Source organism: Schistocerca gregaria, chromosome 8 (genome assembly GCF_023897955.1).
Source record: "Schistocerca gregaria isolate iqSchGreg1 chromosome 8, iqSchGreg1.2, whole genome shotgun sequence".
Classification (NCBI taxonomy): Eukaryota; Metazoa; Arthropoda; class Insecta; order Orthoptera; family Acrididae; genus Schistocerca; species Schistocerca gregaria.
Window position 1 is genome coordinate 311,067,352 of NC_064927.1, and position 24,335 is coordinate 311,091,686.

Consider the following 24,335-nt stretch of genomic DNA (forward strand, 5'->3'; position numbering starts at 1 on the left):
AGTCTCTAACGACGCACGGGAAAAACGAGGACTTAAATTTTTTCTGTACGAGCCCTGATTTCTCTTATTTTATCATGATGATCAATTCTCCCTACGTAGGTGGGTGCCAACAGAATGTTTTCGCAATCCGAAGAGAAAATTAGTGATTGAAATTTCATGAGGAGATCACGTCGCGACCAAAAACACATTTGTTTCAATGATTGCCACTGCAATTCACGTACCATGTCTGTGGCACTATCTCCCCTATTTCGGGATAGTACAAAACGAGCCGCCCCTCTTTGTACTTTGTCGCTGTCATCCGTCAGTGCCACCTGATACGGATATCACACCGCACAGCAATACTCGAGAATAGGGCGGACAAGCGTGGTGTAAGCAGTCTGTTCAGTAGAGCTGTTGCACCTTCTAAGTGTTCTGCAACGAATCGCAGTCTTTGGTTGACTCTGCCCACAACATTATCTATGTGATCGTTAGAATTTAGGGTGTTTGTAATTGTTATCCCTAAGTATTTAGTTGAATTTACAGCCTTCAGATTTGTGTGACTTATAGCGTAATGGAAATTTAGCTGATTTCTTTTAGTACTCACGTGAATAACTTCACACTGTTTTTTATTCAGAGTCAATTGTCGCTTTTCGCACCATACAGATATCTTACCTAAATCATTTTGCATTTCGTTTTGGGTCATCTGATGACTTTACAAGACTATAAATGACAGCATCATCTGCAAACAATCTAAGACGGCTACTGAGATTGCTGCTATGTCGTTAATATAGATCAGGAACAGTAGAGGAACTATAACACTTCTTTGGGGAACGCCGAATATTATTTCTCTTTTACTCGATGACTTTCCGTCTATTACTACGAACTGTGACCTTTCTGATAGGAAATCTCGAATCCAGTCGCACAACTGATTACATATTCCATAGGCACGAAGTTTGGTTAGGAGGCGCTTGTGAGGAACGGTGTCGAAAGCCTTCTGGAAATCTAAAAATGTGGAATCAATTTGACATCCCCTGTCGATAGCACTTATTACTTTATGAGTATAAAGAGCTGGTTGTGTCTCACAAGAACGATATTTTCTGAATCCGTGCTGACTATGTGTCAATAAATCGGTGTCTTTGAGGTGTTTCATAATGTTCGAATACATTATATGTTCCAAAACCCTGCAGCAACTCGGCGTTAGTGATATGGGCCTGTAATTCAGCGAATTACTTCTACTTTCCTTTTTGAGTATTGCTGCGACTTGAGCAATTTTTCACTCTTTAGGTACGAATCTTTCTGTGAGAGAACTGTTGAATGTGATTGCTAAATATGGAGCTATTGTATCAGCATACTCTGAAAGGAATCTGACTGATACACAATCTGGACCGGAGGCCTTGCCTTTATTAAGTGATTTAAGCTGCTTAGCTACGCCGAGGATATCTACTTCTATGCTTCTCATCTTGGCAGTTATTCTTGATTGAAATGCAGGAATGGTTACTTCGTCTACTTTGGTGAAGGAATTTCGGAAAGCCTTGTTTAAGAACTCTGCTTTAGTGGCACTGTCATCAGTGACTTCACCGTTGTTATCGCGCAGTGAAGGTATTGACTGCGTCTTCAAACTGATGTGCTTTATGTATGACCAGAATATCTTTGGGTTCTGTGCCAGATTTCCAGACACTATTTCGTTGTGATAATTATTAAAATCATCTCGCATTGAAGTACCGTTGCTGACCCGTTTTGTGTACCATGGGGAATCAGTACCAGAATCTTCAAGGAAGAAACAAAAACAAGAGAAGTAAAATACTGCGAGAAAGGCAGCGCACACATGAAGATGATTATTTACACTATACAATGTTTACATAATACAACGCTATAATAAATAAGTGTATCACTTGTGAATATGGGTGAAAAAATGTTAAGTGGATTTAAAAACGCATCAGTAATATTGATTGCAGTGATGGTGTTAGGGGCCCCAGTATGGAGAAAATCGCGAGGTCCTCCATCGCCTGCGTGACCGTGGACAACTGATTTGCGCATGTGGTCAGCATAGCACACAGCGTTAACTGCTTCCTGCCGCTTAACAAGGATACGCGGAAATGGCAACAGGATACAATACTGCCACACCTGCCCCATGTCCCCCCTCCCTCCTCTCTTGTTTGACGCGTTGTCCTGAGGAGCAGTGCGAAAGGATCGTTATTTTACGGACAGAAAGAACGGTTCCTCTTCCAGATCCACAGGACCCCAGCACAAGAGGCCACTTCCCTGAGTGTATTGTCACAGTTTCCATTACCAAACAGAGTCCACTGAGTGTAACTGCCTTTGGAGAGCGCCGAGTTACGCCGGTGGCATTTCCGCTGGGCGATGCTATGAGCACCGTTCCTTTGTGCTGCTCCAGTACTTGTTAAAATATAGCACGAGAAGACGTCTTTTAAACATTATAAAATAACATGACCAGTAACGAAAGTAGATGGATATTATTTGTCACAAGGAGTTTTCAATATTCACCCACTGCTTGCAGTCCACATGATACTACTCTTCAGCACTTTGTATGGTACGCACACACAAGTCTTATCTTTCTGTACACACTTTTGTAGTCATTGGTGGTCCAAATATTTCATATTCCTACTGAGATAGTAATCAGATGAGGCTTGGGGCTTTCTTGGCTGGAGTATCGCACCGTCTTCGGTAAAATTTTCTCCAACATTTCGTCGCCGTGACTGGTGCTTCATGAGAGTTTGTCTACGCACTCACGCAACACCTTCATAATCAAATACACTTAGATACAGGGACTGTTCTTTTGCCAAAGCTACCATTGATTTGCTTCCCCATGGTTGAATTATGAGACAGTTTCCTTCATGCGTCGATAGGTACTCAAACCTCAGCCTTCATCTCCTCCTTCCTCCCCCCTTCTACAATTATCGAGGCACACTGGACTCGCATTCGGGAGGACGATGGTTCAAACCCGCGTCCAGTCATCCTGATTTAGGTTTTACGTGATTTCTCTAAATCATTTCAGACATTTTATACTCAGGAATGAGGCCTTAATCCTGCCCCGACTACCCGTCTACTGCCTACAAGGCAGTACGAGCAGGGATCTGTGCTCGTGGGACATATCATCACCAAGTTGCCAGTCTCTCCAGCCGTTATCGCCAGCAGAGAACTCCGATTGGTGGCGTGACTACTTTATTCAAGCAGCTCCTCATTTGTCCTCACGAGGCTGAGGGATCCCCTACCAAACCACCCTCAGAAAAAAATCTGAGGAGCTACCGAGAATCGAAACTGGCTCTTTCTGCATCGAAGGCAGAATCGCCGACCTTTCGGCTACGGAGACATCCCCGTCACAAAAAAAATCGCCATGTCCCGAGGTACTTCGGATATCACCCTATTAAAGCCATTTAACAGCATCTCTGTATGTCTCGCGTACAAGAAAAGCGGCTAAATTGGAGTATAGACTACAGCCGAGACATGTACAGCAACCAAACGTAAGTAAAACGTGGTCATATATTCGGTGTTCTCCTCCATTTAGTGAAAAAAGCAATGTACTTGTTTTCAGTAACTGTGTATAGTCCCTGTGTGAAATGGCGCATTGGCTATGACACTGTACTGGCATTCAGGAGCCGCAGGTTGCAAATCTCCATAGGGCCATCCACATTTCTGTGTTTCATAGCTGCGCCATATCGTTTGAAGCGAAAATTAAGGTGACTTCTTTGACAAAGTCACTGTCCTTGTGCTACTTCATCCTTATTCGACTAAACTAGTTCTCTGCCTCTAATAACGACATCGACGATATGACGTTAAACTGTGACATTTGTTCAATTTATGTTCCTTGTAACTCCTTTACTAAGAAAAGTTTACACTGAGGTGACAAAACAGTCATGGGATAACGATATGCACATATACAGCTGACGGTAGTATTGCGTACGCAAAGTATAAAGGAGCAGTACACTGGTGGAGTGATCATGGCCGCATAGCGGGAATTAACAGTCTTTGTACGTGGAATGGTAGTTGGAGCTGACGCATGAGACATTCCATTTCGGGTAACATTAGGGAATTCAATATTCCAAGATCCAACAGCTTCAAGAGTGTGCCTGGAATACTAGGCCTCCACTTAGGTTGTGTTCGGCTACTTGAAGTCCATTTTCAACCATTCATGAACTCCATGATCAAAAACAACGATGGAATTTTTATGGATGACAATGCGCTATGTCACTGGGGTACAGTTGCGCATCACTGGTTTGAAGAACATTCTCGACAATTCGAGCGAATGATTTGCCACCCAGATCGCCTGACATGATCCCGTGGAACGTTTGTGGGACAAAATCGAGAGGTCATTTCGTGCACAAAATCCTGCACCGACAACAATTTCGCAGGTATGGATGGCTGTAGAGGCAGTTAGGCCCAACATTTCTGCAGGGAATTTCGAACGACTTGTTGAGTCCATCCTAAGTCGAGTTGTCGCCGTAAGCCGGGAAAAAGATCCGACACGATAGTAGGAGCTATCCAGTGATTTTTGTCACCTTACGAGGGAACCTCCCCATCGCACCCCCCTCATATTTTGTTATAAGTTGGCACAGTGGATAGGCCTTGGAAAACTGAACACAGATCAATCGAGAAAACAGGAAGAAGTTGTGTGGAACTATGAAAAAAATAAGCAAAATATACAAACTGAGTAGTCCATGCGCAAGATAGGCAACATCAAGGACAATGTGAGCTCACGAGCGCCGTGGTCCTGTGGTTAGCGTGAGCAGCTGCGGAACGAGAGGTCCTTGGTTCAAGTCTCCCCTCGAGTGACAAGTTTACTTTCTTTATTTTCGCAAAGTTATGATGTGTCCGTTCGTTCACTGACGTCTCTGTTCACTGTAATAAGTTTAGTGTCCGTGTTTTGTAACCGCACCGCAAAACCGTCCGATCAGTAGACGAAAGGACGTGCCTTTCCAATGGGAATCGAAAACATTTGATTCAAATGGTACTGAGCACTATGGGACTTAACATCTATTGCCATCAGTCCCCTAGAACTTAGAACTATTTAAACCTAACTAACCTAAGGACATCACACAACACCCAGCCATCACGAGGCAGAGAAAATCCCTGACCCCGCCGGGAATCGAACCCGGGAACCCGGGCGTGGGAAGCGAGAACGCTACCGCACGACGAAAACATTTGATCCCAAGGTCATGGGTCAACCTATTTCTCCACAGGAAAACACGTCTGATATATTCTATACGACACTGGTGACGGCATGTGCGTCACATGACAGGAATATGTTGTCGACCCACCTAACTTGTACACTTGGCGAATGGGTAAAAAGATTCTTCTACTGTGCCCGATTTAGGTTTTCTTGTGGATGTGATAATCATAAATTAAATTAAATAAATTAAACTTTTCACTCAAGGGATGACTGGAACGAAGGTCCTCTCGTTCCGCAGCCGCTCACGCTAACCACGGGACCACGGCGCTCCTGAGCCTACATTCTCCTTGATATTGCCTATCTTGCACATGGACTACTCAGTTTGTATATTTTGCTTATTTTTTCATAGTTCCACACAACTTCTTCCTGTTTTCTCGACTGAACTGTGTTCAGTTTTTCAAGGCCCATCCACTGTGCCAACTTATAACTAAATCTGAGGGGGATGCGATGGGGAGGTTCCCTTGTTAGTGTGTAAGCCAGACATCTGCAGCAAGGAAAGGTCACCGATACATAGTCGTAGACTCGGGCTTGTCTTCCCTTCAGCGCAGCCAGCGACGTACTTCTGGTCAGCAACTATGTGTAGTGCCTTTGTGAACTGGTGCACTGGCTCTGAAACTGGAATGGCATTCAGGAGTCGCAGGTTTCAAATCTCCTTTGAGCCATCCAGATTTGTGTGTTGCACGGATTCCCCATACCTTTACTTCTTTAACAAACCCACTGGCATTGCGCTTCTTGTTGCTTACTAGACTACACTAGTTCTCCGCCTCGAATAAATTCGTCGACGACCTGTCGTTGAACAGTGAGCTTTGTTTATGTTACGTCTTGTGTGGCCACTTTAGGTGTGGTAGAAAATTAGAACCGTGGTATCGCGCAACACATGTAGTCTCTACGTAGGGTCCCAACAGGACCGTCCCACTGCTACCCTAAATTCGTGGGCTGGGCTCTCACCTTGAAAGGCTCCACTTCCCTCTCGCGGGCGATGAGAGTGCTGAGCGCGGGCAGGATGTACTCCGGGCCTCGCAGGCCCTTGGCCTCCTGCGCGCCCAGGAACCACACGTAGTAGGAGGACTTCTTCATGTCCTTCCTCATCGCGGCGGCCGGCAGCTGTCGCGTCGCTCGTGGCAGGTACGGCTGTGCAGTGTGGGTTGCCGCGCTGCTAGGCGCTGAGCATAGCTCCCACTGCGGACACTGTTCCAGGCGTAGCGTCCACCGCAGTCGCGGGACAACGAGAAATCACGCTGCAGCAACACACGTAGCACAAGCGACGTAAATCGAGCACGGTACAGGCCAGAAGTTTCAGGGAGAGAGAAACACGCGATACACAACTCACTTGTTCCGAAAAAAAAAGAGTCAACGAAGGTAGTTTTGGGAAGAGCTGAGTCTTCAGGTTTTATTTGGATACGGACGGTAGTTTGGAAATCACTGGCCGGTCGACTGTCGTCCTCGTACAGGGGTGGTGGCGCAAGGGAAGACGCCCGGTCGCGTTCGAGACGCGCAGCCGTGCCGTGAGGACGGCGATCAAGGAACGGGGCGCGAGGAGGGCAGGGTCCGCGAGCTCCAGAAGGGCGGCAGCGGCAACGTGTGAGCGCGCATTCCAGGGCGGGCGGGTCGCGGCTCGCGCGCGCTGGGACTCGTCCTCTGCGGGGGCTGGCTGCACACTGCGGGCCGCGCTACCTGCGACCTGGATCCTCGGCGCGCTGCCCCCTCCACCGGCGCGGCCGGGGGAGCGACCGCCGCACAGGCTGGTCGTGACGTAGACAACCTGCCGCTCACCTCGGCGCGCCCTCGACGGCCGCCGCTGACCTCCATCGGCCGGGAACGCCGCCCGCGGCGAAGCGCCGCCCAAACGTACGGGTGCCGCTCCCGCCAGCAACAGGTGGTCGGCTGCGCTGTGACGTACGGATGGGCTACACTGTGACTTCCCGGTGCCGGTGATTTCTGTGAATGCTGCTTTAAAAAACGGGAAGGACCCACACATGAAATAAAGCTAGACTAGCTGTAGTTGCCAGTGTTGCCTGGGATGTTTAATAAGTGCCACACAAAAAGATTGCCCTTGTGCCTTGATGACACACTCAAAGGCCAAAGAAACCGGCGTGGGTACGTGTATTCAAATACAGTGATATGTAAACAGGCAGAATACGGCGCTCCGGTCGCAACGTTTATACAAGATGAAAAGTATTTAAACCGACAAACTCTGGGAGGTTGTAGGGTGCATCAAAACAAATATTTTTCCCTAATGTCATTTTCCCTATGATGGTTATTTAAACCGGAGGAGGCCTTATTACGCTCTTCAGTTGTTAGAGGCCGTATTACGCTCATCAGTCGTAGGCAACTGCTGTCCACCAGAGTAGTAGTGCATTGTCTCTGTTTATTAATGTAGCGATACACCTGGAGTGAGTACACTGATATGGTTGGTGCGTACTACGTAGCGCACCACAACGTACGAGCGCCGTATCCCGCATTATACAGCCATTTCTGCTGTGTACCAACGTCTGCGTGAGACCGGGTCATTTAGCAGATTACCTGGACAGGAATGCCGTGGTACGGTAAGAACGCTGCAATTTGAGGAAGCTGTCTTGCAGCATGTGTAGCGGGATCTTTCTATCAGCAATCGTGCAATTCCACGTAATGTGGGGAAAAATCAGTCGAATGTAAGAACAGTCCTTCGAGAGCAATTGTTACGTCCATTTCACTTACAGCGTGCCCACAACCGGAAACCAGTTGATTATCCATCCAGAGCACAGTTTTCGCAGTGGAACCTGGAACTGTGTGAAATGCATCCTACATTCCCATCCTCTGTGTTGTTTACCGATGAAGCAACGTGATGGAGTCTTCAACATGCACAATCCGCATGTTTGGAGTGAGGATAACCCACATGTCACACTTACTAGTACTCATCAAGTGCGGTTCTTCGTTAATGTGTGGGTCGGTGTTGTTGGAGACTGTTTGATTGGGCCATATCTGCTATCTAGGCCATTAAATGGCAGGCACTATTACAATTTTCTCGCCAGAACATTGGCAAAATTGCTGGAAGACGTCCGGCTCCCTACAGGACAACGCATGTGGTTCCAAGATGTTGGGGCGCCGGCACATTTCAGCCGTCGTGTGCGTCGATTCCTGGACCGACGGTTCCCAGAAACGTGGATTGGCAGAGGTGGTCCTGTACCGTAGCCTGCTCTATCCCCAGATATGTCCCCTCTGGACTTTTTTGTGTGGGGAGAGATGCACAACCCTGTTTACGCAGCTCCTGTTGCGTCAAAAGAGGATCTGGTTGCCTGGATAGTAGCAGCAGCAGGAACAATTCAGGATACTAAGACAAAACATGATCCGACGGTGTAACCTTTGTTTACGTGTCAATGGAGACATTTTTGAAAATCTACTGTAATTGAAATTGCGTTGTGATAATGTGTTGTCTCTTGGTCATAAAAAAATGGAAAAGCGTTTGTTGGTTTAATTAATTTGCCGCGAGAGAAATCTTCCTCTACCGGTTTAAATACTCCTCATAGGAAAAAATTACATTAGGAAAAAATATTTGTTTTGATGTCTCCTACAACCTCTCAGAATCTGTCGGTTTAAATACTTTTCACCCTGTATAAGAAAACAAGTGACCGGCGCACTTGTTAGATCGCTTACTGCTGCTAAAATGATAGGTTATCAAGATTTAAGTGAGTCTGAACAAGGTGTTTAGTAGGCGTCCGAACGATGGGACACAACATCTCCGAGGTAGTGGTGTAGTGGAGATTTTCCCGAACGACCATCTCACGAGTGTACCGTGAATATTAGTAAAATAGCAAATCATCAAATCTCCGAGATCGCTGCGACCGAAAAAAGATCCTGCAAGAACGGGACCAATGACGGCTGAAGATAATCGTTAAACGTGACGGAAGAGCAACTCTTCCGCAAATTACTGCAGATCTCAGTGCTTGGCCATCAACAAGCGTCAGCGAGCGAACCATTGAACGAAACAACATTGATACTGTATTTTGGAGCTGAAAGTCGGCCGCGTTGGTCTTGTGGTTCTAGGCGCTCAGTCCGGAACCGTGCGACTGCTACGGTCGCAGGTTCGAATCCTGCCTCGGGCATGGATGTGTTGATGTCCTTAGGTTAGTAAGGTGTAAGTAGTTCTAAGTTCTAGGGGACTAATGACCACAGCAGTTGAGTCCCATAGTGCTCAGAGCCATTTGAACCATTTTTGGAGCTGAAAGCCCACATGTGTATCCTTGATGACCGCACGACACAAAGCTTTACGCCTCGCCTGTGCCCATCAACACCGAAATTGGACTGTTGATGACTGGAAACATGTTGCCTGGCCGGACGAGTCTCGCTTCTAGTTGTAACGAGAGGGTAGACGTGTATGGGCATGCAGAGAACCTCATGAAATCACGGACCCTGCATGTCAGCAAGGGATTGTTCAGGCTGGTGCAGACTACGTAATGGTTTGGGGCGTGTGAAGTTAGAGTGATATGTGACCTCTAATACTCCTAGATACGACTCTGACAGGTGACACGGACGAAAGCATCCTGTCTTATAACATGCATCCACTCGTCTCCATTGTGCATTCCGACGGACTTTGACAATTCCAGCAGAACAATGCGACACCCCATTCAGCCATAATAGCTATAGAGTCGCTCCAGGAACACTCTCCTGATGTTTAAACACTTCTGCTGACCACCAAACCCCACAGACATGAACATTGGTTCAAACGGCTCTAAGCACTATGGGACTTTAACATCTGACAGGTCATCAGTCCCTAGACTTAGAACTACTTAAACGTAACGAACCTAAGAACATCACACACATCCATGCCCGAGGCAGGATTCGAACCTACGACCGTAGCAGCAGCGCGGTTCCTGACTGAAGCGCCTAGAAACGCTCGGTCACAGCGGCCGGCAGATATGAGCATTATTGAGCATATCTGGAATATCTTGAGACGTGCTGTTCAGAAGAGATCGCCACCCACTCATACGCTTACGGATTTGTGGACAGCCCTTCAGGATTCATACTGTCAGTTCCCTCCTGCACTACTTCAGATATTGGTTGAGTCCATTCCACATCGTGCTGCGGCACTTCTGCGTGTTCGCTGAGGCCCTACACGATATAAGGTGGGTGTACCAGTTTCTTTGGCTCTTCAGTGCAGTGTAGTTACAGCGAGTGCAATCTTCATCTGAAACTGCAGTCGCTTTAAGCCGCAGAGCATTTTTGAATCACAGTGTGTCAACTGAAAACGACGAATCAGTACATCTTCTGCTTTATGAATGCAGTATTATTATTGCTCCATCTGGTACTACATTTTGCGATAGGTATCTCACTGTGTTTTCGAAGCAGTCGTCTTTTATTGTTTCAGTACAGGCTTCACTGTTTCATGTAGTGCTATGTTTGAGCACGACTCGAACTGTCTGAACAGCTTATCACACTATTCGGGAATCTCGAGGTCCGTTAGATCTTTTGATCGGTTCGCCTTTCCCAGTGCTATCCAGGGCCGAAAGCGCTTGTCTTCTGGTGTCTGACGGGAAATGGTGTTGCCACAGCGTGAAGGCCGTTAGCCATTTTAATATCGGCTACAATATCTTCTCGGGTTTATGTCATATAGCAACGGCAAGTGACCAATAAATAAGAATTCCTGGCCAAGAGAAGTCTACTAGTATCAAACACAGCCCTAAATTTGAGGAAGAAATTTCTTAGAATGTACTTTGGAACACATCACTGTATGGCACGAAACAGAGACTGTGGGAACAGAAGAGAATCGAAGCATTTTAGATGTGGTGCTACAAAAGAATGTTGAAAAGTTGGTGGAGTGATAAGGTAAGGAATTAGGAGGTTCTCCGCAGAATCGGAGAGGAAAGAAACACGTGGAAAGCAGTGACAAGAAGGGCTAGGGTAATGGGACATCTGTTAAGGCAACACGGAATAACTTTCATGGTACCAGACGGAGTTTTAGAGGGTAAAAACTGCGGAGGAAGACAGAGATTAGAATACATCCAGCAAATAATTCAGAAGACCGACAAAAAAAAAAGAATCATAGAATTCATGGGCAGGGAAGGTATTGTGCTAGTCTTCGGGCAAGATAACGATACTAGCATTGAGTTCTAGATGTGGCAATTATGTCCTTTTTGCTGTTGAGCATTTTCTTTCTCCTTTAAACTTTTCACAGACGTGAATTGGTGGTGCATGCGTCATTCAGCTTCCGACTCACGTTGCACTGTAAATTCACCAATGGGGCGGGCTACTTCCCTACAAACTAAGTGCAATGTACAAAACACACATATAACATCATCAGAACTACTAGACTTGCTCCCACGCAGAATGTTGTAGACATAGTGCAATGCCTGTGCTAGCGTGCCACGTCTATGGTATGTTCCAGCATTTTCCCGTCACTGTGTGATCCATATAATGACGCTGAGAAATTATGTTATTTCATGGACGTCGACGTTCCGTTAACACGTGGACATGAGTGTATTTCATAGTCGCAACTGTAAATACTATAGGAATTTACAAATTTCCTTGTACCATTGATTGAATTGAGAAAGACAAAATTGTATCTTAAAAAAAAATCAATGTCAACTGCAAGAAAATGAAAGGCTCAGTGCTGTTAAATACGACATACGCCAAATAACCTCATCACAACGTTTAAGTAGAAATAAAAGAATAACTTTTATCAGTACCGATTTAGAATCTATGTAATTAACAGTTAATGTCTTTATGAACTTGTCTGATCGCTAGCAACATTCCTGCATTCGGTGATGTTAGTCTTAAAGGAGTCCACCAGTCAATAAATTATAATGAAGTTTTGTGATCTGTACGATTTAAAGTGGATCGTTTACAATGACATTTCATGTTTCATTTTACAGTAGTGAGAATTTATATCTTTTACCGTACTATGGACCATATAACTGAAAAAATTTGAACTCATAACTCCCTCACCTCGACGAATTAATAGTGTTAAGTATTTCGCACCTACGAATCAAAATTTATGTTCTTGAGTAGCACGACTACATGCATGACATTACATGGATGCTTTAGTCCGCTTTTCTTATCGTTTGCAGGCACATAAGACTTATTCACAGAGAATGCGAAGATTACGACCTCGTTGGGCAAAAAGAAGCGACGCCGATGCTTTTTGGTAGTTTCTGTCCTTCTTACTTGTTCCTTGAATTTTTTCTGAAAAACACCGTTCGGGACATCGGATCAAAACAAAAAACCTGAAGGATGAGTTAAAAATTGGTTTGCCCTACTTAATGAGTCTGCATCCTTCCCACTCGGAAGCTAACGCACGATTACTATTGCATTCACTCATTGTACCATCTATCAATGAAGTTCTTTCCTTAATGCTTGTTCAAACTCTGTATTTACATAATGAAACTATCTGACAAAGTTTTTTTCCACCAATAAGATGCTAAATCAATATGTTTATGGAAAGTAGAAAATACACTCCTGGAAATTGAAATAAGAACACCGTGAATTCATTGTCCCAGGAAGGGGAAACTTTATTGACACATTCCTGGCGTCAGATACATCACATGATCACACTGACAGAACCACAGGCACATAGACACAGGCAACAGAGCATGCACAATGTCGGCACTAGTACAGTGTATATCCACCTTTCGCAGCAATGCAGGCTGCTATTCTCCCATGGAGACGATCGTAGAGATGCTGGATGTAGTCCTGTGGAACGGCTTGCCATGCCATTTCCACCTGGCGCCTCAGTTGGACCAGCGTTCGTGCTGGACGTGCAGACCGCGTGAGACGACGCTTCATCCAGTCCCAAACATGCTCAATGGGAGACAGATCCGGAGATCTTGCTGGCCAGGGTAGTTGACTTACACCTTCTAGAGCACGTTGGGTGGCACGGGATACATGCGGACGTCCATTGTCCTGTTGGAACAGCAAGTTCCCTTGCCGGTCTAGCAGTGGTAGAACGATGGGTTCGATGACGGTTTGGCTGTACCGTGCACTATTCAGTGTACCCTCGACGATCACCAGAGGTGTACGGCCAGTGTAGGAGATCGCTCCCCACACCATGATGCCGGGTGTTGGCCCTGTGTGCCTCGGTCGTATGCAGTCCTGATTGTGGCGCTCACCTGCACGGCGCCAAACACGCATACGACCATCATTGGCACCAAGGCAGAAGCGACTCTCATCGCTGAAGACGACACGTCTCCATTCGTCCCTCCATTCACCCCTGTCGCGACACCACTGGAGGCGGGCTGCACGATGTTGGGGCGTGAGCGGAAAACGGCCTAACGGTGTGCGGGACCGTAGCCCAGCTTCATGGAGACGGTTGCGAATGGTCCTCGCCGATACCCCAGGAGCAACAGTGTCCCTAATTTGCTGGGAAGTGGCGGTGCGATCCCCTACGGCACTGTGTAGGATCCTACGGTCTTGGAGTGCATCCGTGCGTCGCTGCGGTCCGGTCCCAGGTCGACGGGCACGTGCACCTTCCGCCGACCACTGGCGACAACATCGATGTACTGTGGAGACCTCACGCCCCACGTGTTGAGCAATTCGGCGGTACGTCCACCCGGCCTCCCGCATGCCCACTATACGCCCTCGCTCAAAGTCCGTCAACTGCACATACGGTTCACGTCCACACTGTCGCGGCATGCTACCAGTGTTAAAGACTGCGATGGAGCTCCGTATGCCACGGAAAACTGGCTGACACTGACGGTGGCGGTGCACAAATGCTGCGCAGCTAGCGCCATTCGACGGCCAACACCGCGGTTCCTGGTGTGTCCGCTGTGCCGTGCGTGTGATCATTGCTTGTACAGCCCTCTCGCAGTGTCCAGAGCAAGTATGGTGGGTCTCACACACCGGTGTCAATGTGTTCTTTTTTCCATTTCCAGGAGTGTATGTCATTTATTGCAGTGAAAGCCATTATAAACTAAATCTGAAATTACGTATTGACTAAAGAATAGGATTCAGCAAAAAAAAGCGTTCCCTTTACTAATGTGTACTACCATCAGATCGTCAGCAATGTATGGAGACTCTAATGAGTGGTAGGAACAGAAACTCTTTTATCGGATGTAATTCGTGTGTCTTTGTTGTTTAGATTGCATCACACCACGAACTATTTCATTAGCCAAAATTAACTTTAAACATCTAGGTTTCCGCTGCCTTTTAAATCAGGAATCTGATGTAGAATGCAAGCTCATCAGTCTGAAAGAACAAGCCCAATATGTAATATCGTTCCTCTGTTAATACGTAGTTTGATTATGTTGCTAAATTGAAAAATAGCTTTACATAGCTTATTTTAAACAGTTATGTCCGTTTCGTTCAGTGCTCATCCGATACCATGATATATCTGAGACAAACTTCCGCCTGTTTTGATTCTCATTTATCTTTGCTACATATTCCAATACATTTCATTTCTTTTATTTCCTCTCTGTGTCCACTCCTCTAAAATTTTATCCATTCCCACATTAACAAGGCCTAGAATTTATCATAACAACTCATTTTCTCATCTGAGAATTTGGTCAACCTACATACTATTAAGGAAATTAAAATTGAAACACACAAATGTATCATAGTTTAATGTGGATAAGGAGGAGTAATTATAGAATACAAAGATGTGGCTTGTTTAAGTACACTACTGGCCATTTAAATTGCTACACCAAGAAGAAATGCAGATGGTAAACGGGTCTTCATTGGACAAATATATTATACTATAACTGATCTGTAATTACATTTTCACGCAATTTGGTTGCATAGATCCTGAGGAATCAGTACCCAGAACAACCACCTCTGGTCGTAATAACGGCCTTAATACTCCTGGGCATTGAGACAAACAGAGCTTGGATGGTGTGTACAGGCACAGCTGCCCATGCAGCTTCAACACGATACCACAGTTCATCAAGAGTAGTGACTGGTTTATTGTGACGAGCCAGTTGCTCGGCCACCATTGACCAGACGTTTCCAATTGGTGACAGATTTGGAGAATGTGCTGGCCAAGGCAGCATCGAACATTTTCTGTATCCAGAAAGGCTCGCACAGGACCTACAACATGCGGCCGCGCATTATCCTGCTGAAATGTAGGGTTTCGCAGGGATCGAACGAAAGGTAGAGCCACGGTTCGTAACACATCTAAAATGTAAAGTCCACTGTTCAGAGTGCTGTCAATGCGAACAAGAGGTGACCGAGACGTTTAACCAATGGCACACCATACCATCACGCTGGGTGATACGCCAGTATGGCGATGACGAATACACGCTTCCAACGTACGTTCACCGCGATGTCGCCAAACACGGATGCGAGCATCATGATGCTGTAAACAGAACCTAGATTCTTCCGAAAAAAACGAAGTTTTGCCATTCTTGCACCCAGGTTCGTCATTGAGTACACTATCGCAAGGTGCTCCTGTCTGTGATGCAGCGTCAAGGGTAATCGCATCCGAGCTGATAGTCCATGCTGCTGAAAACGTCGTCGAACTGTTCGAGCAGACGGTTGTTGTCTTGCAAAGTCCCCATTTGTAGACTCAGGGATCGAGACGTGGCTGCACGATCCGTTACAGCCATGCAGATAAGATGCTTATCATCTCGACTGCTAGTGATACATGGCCGTTGGGATCCAGCACAGCGTTCCGTATTACCCTCCTGAATCCATTGATTCCATATTCTACTAACCGTCATTGGATCTCGTCCAACGCGACAGCAATATCGCGATACGATAAACCGCAATCGCGATAGGCTACAATCCGACCTTTATTAAAGTCGGAAACGTGATGGTACGCATTTCTTCTCCCTACACGAGGCATCACAACAACATTTCACCAGACGACGCTGATCAACTGCTGTTTGTGTACGAGAAATCGGTAGGATCCTTTCCTCATGTCAGCACGTTGTAGGTGTCGCCACCGGCGCCAGCCTTGTGTGAATGCTCTGAAAAGCTAATCATTTGCATATCACAGCATCTTCTTCCTATCCGTTAAATTTCGCATCTATAACATGTCATCTTCGTGGTGTAGCAATTTTAACGGCCAGTAGTGTATATTAATATCAGCGCTGAAAGAAAGCAACATATTTTGCAATATGAATTCCTCATATTTTTCGTAATTTATTTAAGATATCGAGACAAAGTTCTCTGTAACTGATAGTACGCTAAAGATCCAGAATTTAACTGTAGCGTCAAGACTAACTAGATATTTTTCAAGAGAAGAGCCATACATTTCCTAACGGCATACGACATCTCTCGAAAAGAGAAGTATCGTTATACGATGCGTCTAAGATCGTTAACCATTTCTTGGAAATAGCCAGGGATTTTGATACCTGTGAGCCAGAAGTCTACCTGTTTAAGACGGAATAATGTCCGAAGGTGCATAAAACACAGACCACAAACTGCATTGTGGCAGAGGACTGTATATTGGCTATTTTACGAAATGTTACTCTAGAAACGTTGAAAAGCGTCATGTCACATTGTTCCTCTTGTTTCAGAATCTTGATGATTAAAAAATAAAAGATATCCAAAGATATAGTGGAATACTTGCTCCTTTGTGTAATATCAGTTCATGAAAAGTTCGGCTTCATAGCTTCAACGGACTACGAAATGTTGGAAGCGTCCCCCGCCTCCGCAGCCAGCGTATTTTAATTTTGTCCCTTATGTGCAGTTAATGCCGCTCTTTGTCTGTTCTTTCCATGTTTTGTTTTATTTTACATTTTTGTTTGACTGACTGTGTGACAGTACACAGTGGTGTTTCTTCACACATTACACAGGAGGAAAGGAAGAAGAAAGCCTTACCACTGCGGTAGAAAATGTGGTAGCCATTCAGAAACTATAAGAGAAATAAATTGTAGCTTCGGTAAACACGTTAGTGCAAAACATACAGCCAGTAAAATTTAAAATGGTTCAAATGGCTCTAAGCACTATGGGACTTAACATCTGAGGTCATCAATCCCCTAGACTTAGAACTACAGAAACATAACTAACCTGAGGATAACATACACATCCATGTCCGAGGCAGGATTCGAACCTGCAACCGTAGCAGCAGCATGGTTACGGACTGAAGCGCCTAGAACCGCTCTTCCACAGCGGCCGGCCGTAAAATTTAATATAACGTCTTGATCCTAACAGACATGTTTGTGGAATTTCTGTCAGTTTGCTACGCCATTAGAATGAGTATTTCAAAGTTCTCATATCAGTGATCAAAGGGTCGCAAACAGGAAAAATTGCGCACAGTAGTAGAGAAACCTGCGTTTTACTTTCTTAAAAATCTCGTCACATTCTTGAGAATCTTACGATGTATCTCATCTTCGATATGAAGCGCAAAAGTTTTATGCTTGGCAACGTTACTGTCCAGTTTATGTGAGAAGTTACAGCATACTTGTTGACGCTGACCGTGTAATTGTTCCGTTCATTATGTCTTAAAAGCTAGTAATTCCGTTGTTGTTTCTCTAATGATAAACATTTTCTAACAGCTTTAATCCTTACGGCTGTGCACAAGCTACTGTAAGTTATTGCTCCACGAAAAGTTCAACTGGGCGCCAACTGCATCCAGTTCCCTCGCCACGTCAGCTTTAACCTCTAGATTTGTTTGCTACATTACCTGTCACTTTTATTTAAAATTGTGTCAACAGGAATCCGAAGTGACCTTCCCAATAACTGTATGTTCTTCAGAAATCTCTATGTAGGGACTCTCTCACTACGTACATTGGTAATTCTGTGATGTATAGGCAAATGCAGATTCACGACGAGTTGTAAAGTGCGTAGGAAAGGTGATGGCTCTGTCTCCTTTCTTTTGCCGTCTGATGTCAGAATCATCCAGGAACTCCGGCCTTCAAGGATGAACATCCCGCAATTGCTGCTGAATAACGCTTACATCACCCTACTGGCTATCAGTTTCTCATGCTGTGTTTCGTATGAAGTCAGACGAAATGACAACGCTGTTTCTTCCGAAGTGCCTAAAGCCTGAACCGCAGATAGTATACGGACAAGAAATTAGCACCAGAGGCGTAATTGTCTACATAGAGCGCACATCCATCTAAGACTAGTAACCTGAACTGCACTGGGTGGCTGAAAACCTGAGTCCACAAGATTCTGCGTAATCAGGAGCACCTCTGAAGACATCCAAGGCAGCGCTAGGTGAAACGTTAGGAACACAGAAGTTGCATGGACCACGACCATAAAATCTGGAAGAGTCACCAGAAACTAAGACAGGCGATCGTAAAATTCTTTACAGGTATACTTAAAATACAATGCTCATCCCGTTAATTAATAAACACAACGTCACCAGTCACTATTTTATTCCAGACTTGATTAAGTTTTGCACACTTAACCTTCAAGACAATAGAAAGATCATTGTCTACATAAGATTTCGTAACCCTGGCTTGAAACATACATCTACGTAATATATGCTGTTCATCTTTGGAACACAACCTACGACCAGCTTAGAGACGGAAGTGGTGACACTTTCTGCAGGACTTGACCATCATTTTGCAGGACAATGCTCAAGCACGTAACGAGCAAGCTGTTACTGATTTGTTTGACTGATGATGCTGCTAAGTGCTATACCACCTACTACACTCCCCTGAATTAAGGACCCGTAAGTTCAACTCGATTTCTAAAGCGATGGAAACACTTCACGGCAATCGCTTCAGCACTGCTACAAATTCGTCGAGCAATAGACCGCTCCGCTCGAACTGTCAACACTACTGGTAGTGCTAAGAGTATCCTACGACTTCCACATCGCTGACAACGGGTTATACACAATGCTGGTGACTATTTTGAAGGTCAGTAAAACTTTGAAATACGTATTTCTTTTGTACGAGCTGTAAATAAATAGTTGCCACTATTAAAGTTCCAACCCTCGTGCATGTACGTAATATTCGTGTAAATAGCACAGATTGTTACTGAAAATCTCTAAAAGTTCCTTACTTCAAATTTCTATACGATTCCATAACGAAGATTTGGGCTAACGTCTTCTTGGCTAATTTACTTCAAATGTCTACATTCAGATGAAACAACGAAGAAAGTTAGTGAAAAATGAAGTACCTAACAAACGAAATATATCGCGGTAAACTGACTGTAATTTCTACCGCGAGAACAAATTAGAGAGGCAATACCCGCCTTGGAAATCGTATCTTTAGACGTCATTAGATTGAGGGAAGAGAGAAAGCTCGAGAATATTATGTCCTCCTTGCCCTGTCCACGGTGAGTCTTCTTGCTGCCCGTATAGCAGAATTCCTTTACTACTAGATCCCCAATTCTGATATTAAACTATTTAGTGCTCTTATTTCTGCAACTTCTCGTTACTTTCGTCTTTCTTTGATTTACTCTCAGTCCTTATTCTGTATTAATTAGACTGTTCATTCCATTCAACAGATTCTGTAATTCTCCTTTATTTTCACTGAGGATAGCAATTTCATCAGCGAATCTTGCCTTTGGTAGCCTTTCGTCTTGAGTTTTAATCGCACCCTTGAATCTTGATTTTCTTTCCACTATTGATTCTTCGATACATAGGCTGAACAGTAGGGGTGAAAGACATCCACCCCTGCTCGCCAGTCCTCTCAGACAAAGACATCGCGCAGTTTGGCAGATGTTGTTTATTGCCAATCATGAATGGAACTAGGTACAGTAACTTGATGTTCTGTTTGCTAAAGAGGCGATATTTGGCCTGGAGAGTGACTCATCCAGCGCTCACTTGCGATATGTTACAGCCCTTCCAGAGTATGGGAAAGAGAGAGATATGGCAGTGATAGCGGTCTCATCTGAGACGGCATTATATTATCAGCAGATCTGGCATCAGTGTACGTGTTTCCTTGGAGTGGTTTGAATATTACTATCTGTAGCAGAGACATATAGTAACAGTGTTGGCACCTTTCCTTGGTTCCATCTGAGGGCTGATAAGGCACAAGTCCAGATGGATTATCTATAACGTGAGGATGGCACGTTATTTAGTAACTCACAAACATTTACAGAATACATTCATTGGACTATAGATCGAAGGACTGAAAACATGATACTGCCATCAAAAGGAAGGCATTACCGCAAGCCCATCTGTACGACTTGAGGTACAATTGAGGAACCGCCGTGAATACTGTCTTGTCCTGCGAGAGCAACACATCCATGTTGACGCACTGTATGCCACAAGGACATCATTTGCTGTAGTTTTCACTCACGATACATTGAAGATTTTTCCGATGTATCATGAACCATACCACCGTAAGCTGACAGAATACCTTTTTTATGATTTTAGCTGCCTCTCATATTGTTTGCTGAGTCTCAAAGAGTCCTTCTATCACTGAGATGAATATAAAATAGCGAAAGAGAGACCATGAAGGCCGTTCAATGGCCACGTTATTTTCCTTGTTTTTTTATTTTTTATTTATTATTAGTCTAGATGGCCTTTCTGTGAACGTATTCGTACGTAACAGAGGTAACTGAGTGATATACCCCAGAGTATATTAGAAGCTACTGATTTAACATTCTACTTTTTTCATAACTGACTGTTGTCTGGCACAGGGGGCAACATTGCCCAAGAAATAAATAAAAAACTAGTACAGTTCCCTTGTTCCGTCAAAGTTTTTGGGAAATTTCTCCTTGGACTTCAGGTGCCGGAACTGGAAACCCAATCCTAACTATTCCTAGTGGAAATTCGCTCCGGGAAATTTGGTTAAAAGGAAGAAAGTTCTATAACAATCTGTACTGCTCTCACAAGTATGGAATGAAAAATGTCAAATAAATTAAAGTTCAAGGACGTTGATAAGAAATGTCGAGCAAGTCTTCGACTTTACTGCTAAACACGCTAAAGGAACGCCTTTACATCATGTTATTGCGTCATAGCCGCCTGGCTACTACCATTTCTCCTGGTTCCAAGGTAAATGACGAATGTTTCAACATATATATTTCGAGCTGGGAACCACATTAGAACAACCCAGATCGCTGGTATTTGATTGAAAAGTACTGAGCTCCACAAACAGCTTGATCCTAAACATCCTTTCCTACTTAAGAAGAAAAAGGAAACGCTAAAAATGTATGTTTCTCTCAGTGAGTACACACGCTCGTGCTTGGCGACTGAAGTAGGCATAACGTTTTTCTTGATTATCAGGAAATTTTGGAACCAGTAATCCTCTTGCAAATATCCCCAGTCGTTTGTCTTACTCCAATCTCGTAGTGATTTTGGCCGGGAACAACCGAGAGAACAGCCCGAGCTCTCCACCATGGTAAGGAATTATACACTGCCTGACATTAACGTGAAGCGTCCGTAACACCTAGTCGGATGTCAACGTAACCGTACACGTACGCACCACCGATGGGTATGTAAATGACTATGTAACACCATAGCTCTAATGCTGTACTGATTTATTTTGCTTTTGTTTCATTTAATGTTACATTGCTGAGCTTCTGTAAATGTGTTTGTTTGAATCAATAGCACAAAACTGTATACTCCTTTCTTTGTAAGAATTTTGGTGTCATGATTTGATTCTATGCAAAGTAGTGTATCTGTCATTTAAACTCTTTGTCCAATTTGGAGGGAACAAAACTTACTGTATGTAATTGAATTTCTGTGTGAATAATTTTTTATAGAAATATCAATATGTGCAAATGTTCTGTTTTATTTAAAATGTTTGGATGCAGTTATGTAAACTGCTGACCTTCACTTAGGGTTCTTAGTTGGTTTGTATGTAAAAGGTGTAGTGGTTTCCCTCAGGAACGTAACTGAGTAGCGCGCGCAAATTGTGGTTGGCCTAGGTGGAAAAGGTGGAACAAGAGTCAGTCGGGGACGAGCTACGAGTCAGGGACGAACTACCAAACTGTACACGCCCATGTAAATATTGCATATTGTGCTGGTCCCGAGAGAGGCTTTTTCTGCTACTTTTCTAATGCCTCGGATGGATGGATAAATAGCTGGAACTATTCTGGAATTTGTATCTATCATCGCCACCAAGAAATGACAGAGTCCAGCAATTCTACCTGCAATTCCACCTACCGACATGCAATCGCCACCACATTGCGCAATTACTATAATGGAGCACTATAGCAATGTACAGTGAAGGATCAGCTTATTGGATGTTTTAGTGTGTACAAATATAAGGTAACTTATAACTGAATTTATGTAGCTATCTTGATTTTTTCCTTATCAAAACGCCTCTCAGGTTCCTTTCCGTTTGAACTAAAGTGATTAATGAGTGTCCCTACTGAAAGAACATTAAAGACCAGTGTTTTTGCTAATTGATGCCTCTTGAACATAGTAAAAAGAAAGTTAAAGTTAATGTGCCAAGAGAGTGAGTTAAAGTTAATGATGCTTGCTGAAAATAATTTTCCTAGTAAAACGTCTTATTAATATATTGCTGCGAACTTCAAATTAAGAGTTCTTAAGACTGAGGCTTATAAAGTTTTGCTTAGTAAATGATCACATTACTGCCTGTTGTAAATCGCATAAGGTGAGTCAGTATCTTACATATATGTTAATTTTGTCTCTCAATGTAGTAAAAGTGGAAAACTGCAGTGTGAAACGTTATATACTCATGTTTGCTAAGTGTTTGTCTCACTTATGTATTGGAAGTGCATATTAATAATATAACAGGATCCACAGTTTGTCTATTGTGTTAATGGTAGGTAACAAGTAATGAGAAAACCACTAATTATGAAAAACATTATTTCTTTATTCAAATGATAGTGAGAAGCAACCTGTTAGTGGATTCCAATTAACTTTCATTTTAAATAGTAAAGTATTTAACTGAGAGAGACGTAACCTATATCCAATTAATGATTCTGGTATGAATAGTAATAATAACGTTATAAAGACTATTCAGTTTGTGTAAGCCCTGAAAGTAATAGTGTGTTTCGGTATCTGTCATAATTTTTCAAATAGTTTGTGTTGCTCTAACTGTTAGTTTCAATCTTACTGTAAACATATGTACGTGTCAAGAGTTCACTGCACTCGCGTGTGACAAAGTATAGGTTGTGTTTATCCATTAAAGTTATTAATAACTATTTTCTTGAACGAGAATGTTGATCATTCTCTTGCCTAGTTAGGCTGGCGACCGTTTTCTTTATCCGTTGAACAGTGCAGTTAGGCAAAATTTTGTTTGTTACTGTTCAAATATTTACGTGATTCTCACTTCCATTTCCGATAAGCCACATCCGTTAGGTACAACACGGTCAACATAACAAAATTCCTCTCAGAGGGTAACACTGCTATGTTGCGTTGTACCATAATTGCTTTAATAAAATAGTTTTATTTCACAACCTATTTCCAGCTTTGAGGTTATGGTACAGCAGCAGACAGACGGTAGTGTTATAACTAGAGCTGAAATTCAGTACCTGGTAGGGTTTGAAAGGGCCACCATTTAATGTGTCCATTTGATCCGCTGGTAGAATCACGTAATATTCAGCGTTTTGGGGCATTTGGGTGTGACATTTCAGCAAGCATCATTAACTTTAACTCACTCTCTTGGCACATTAACTTTAACTTTCTTTTTACTATGTTCAAGAGGCGTCAGGACAGGTGCCTACCACGTCTGACGATCGCCATATTGTGCACCATGCACATCGTCACCCCTTCACCTCCCTGGCTCTCATCCGAAAGCAAGTAATGGATTTCCTGCAACATTCCGTTTGACTCTACACCACTGGTGGAGACTAGCAGCACTCGGAATAGTGAATTACTGTCCCATCCGTAGGCTGCCGTTAACACCAGAACACAAACGGCTGCATTAGGACTGGTGCCGCGACCGGGAAGCGCGGACTGCTGACGAACTGCATCTCACGGTGTTCAGTTATGTACCGCAGTTCTGCACCACCCCAGATGACCGTCGCAAGTATGTTGGTATATTGACCTAGGTTTCATACCTACTAGAGGTGCCTGCATCAGAACGAAATGTTGCCAAATCGTAAAATTACTTCGCTAGAAAGTAACAGTTTTAGCTTTTGCCACGTGTGCCCAGCCGGGAACAACATTAGTTTGATGTTGTTCCCGGCTGGGCACACGTGGAAAATGCTAGAACTTTTTATTTTCCTTTTGGCTTGAGCATAACTGCTCCAAATTCTGACTGTTGCTTTCTTGCAAAGTAATTTTACGATTTAGCAACATTCCACTCTGATCTTCACCCTAGTAGGTATCGAAACCCAGATCGATGTACCTAATGTTTATGTGTAACCGGTTGACTGTTTAATCCTATAGGAGTGGTTTTCCATCTGAGCTCTTGATACTCACTCAGCTGCTTCTCTTTTCTCC

The 24,335-nt window shown here is 44.1% G+C and overlaps 1 protein-coding gene across 1 annotated transcript in view; it reads right to left on the minus strand.

Moving 5' to 3' along the window:
- Positions 1-6,811, minus strand: part of LOC126284230 (trithorax group protein osa) — a 447,090-nt gene extending 440,279 nt beyond the window's left edge. The window contains exon 1 of the mRNA XM_049983008.1: positions 6,116-6,811. Coding sequence (XP_049838965.1) covers positions 6,116-6,256 — 141 coding nt within the window. The 5' untranslated portion in view covers positions 6,257-6,811. The remainder of the gene's footprint in view (positions 1-6,115) is intronic.
- Between the last annotated feature and the right edge of the window lie 17,524 nt (positions 6,812-24,335).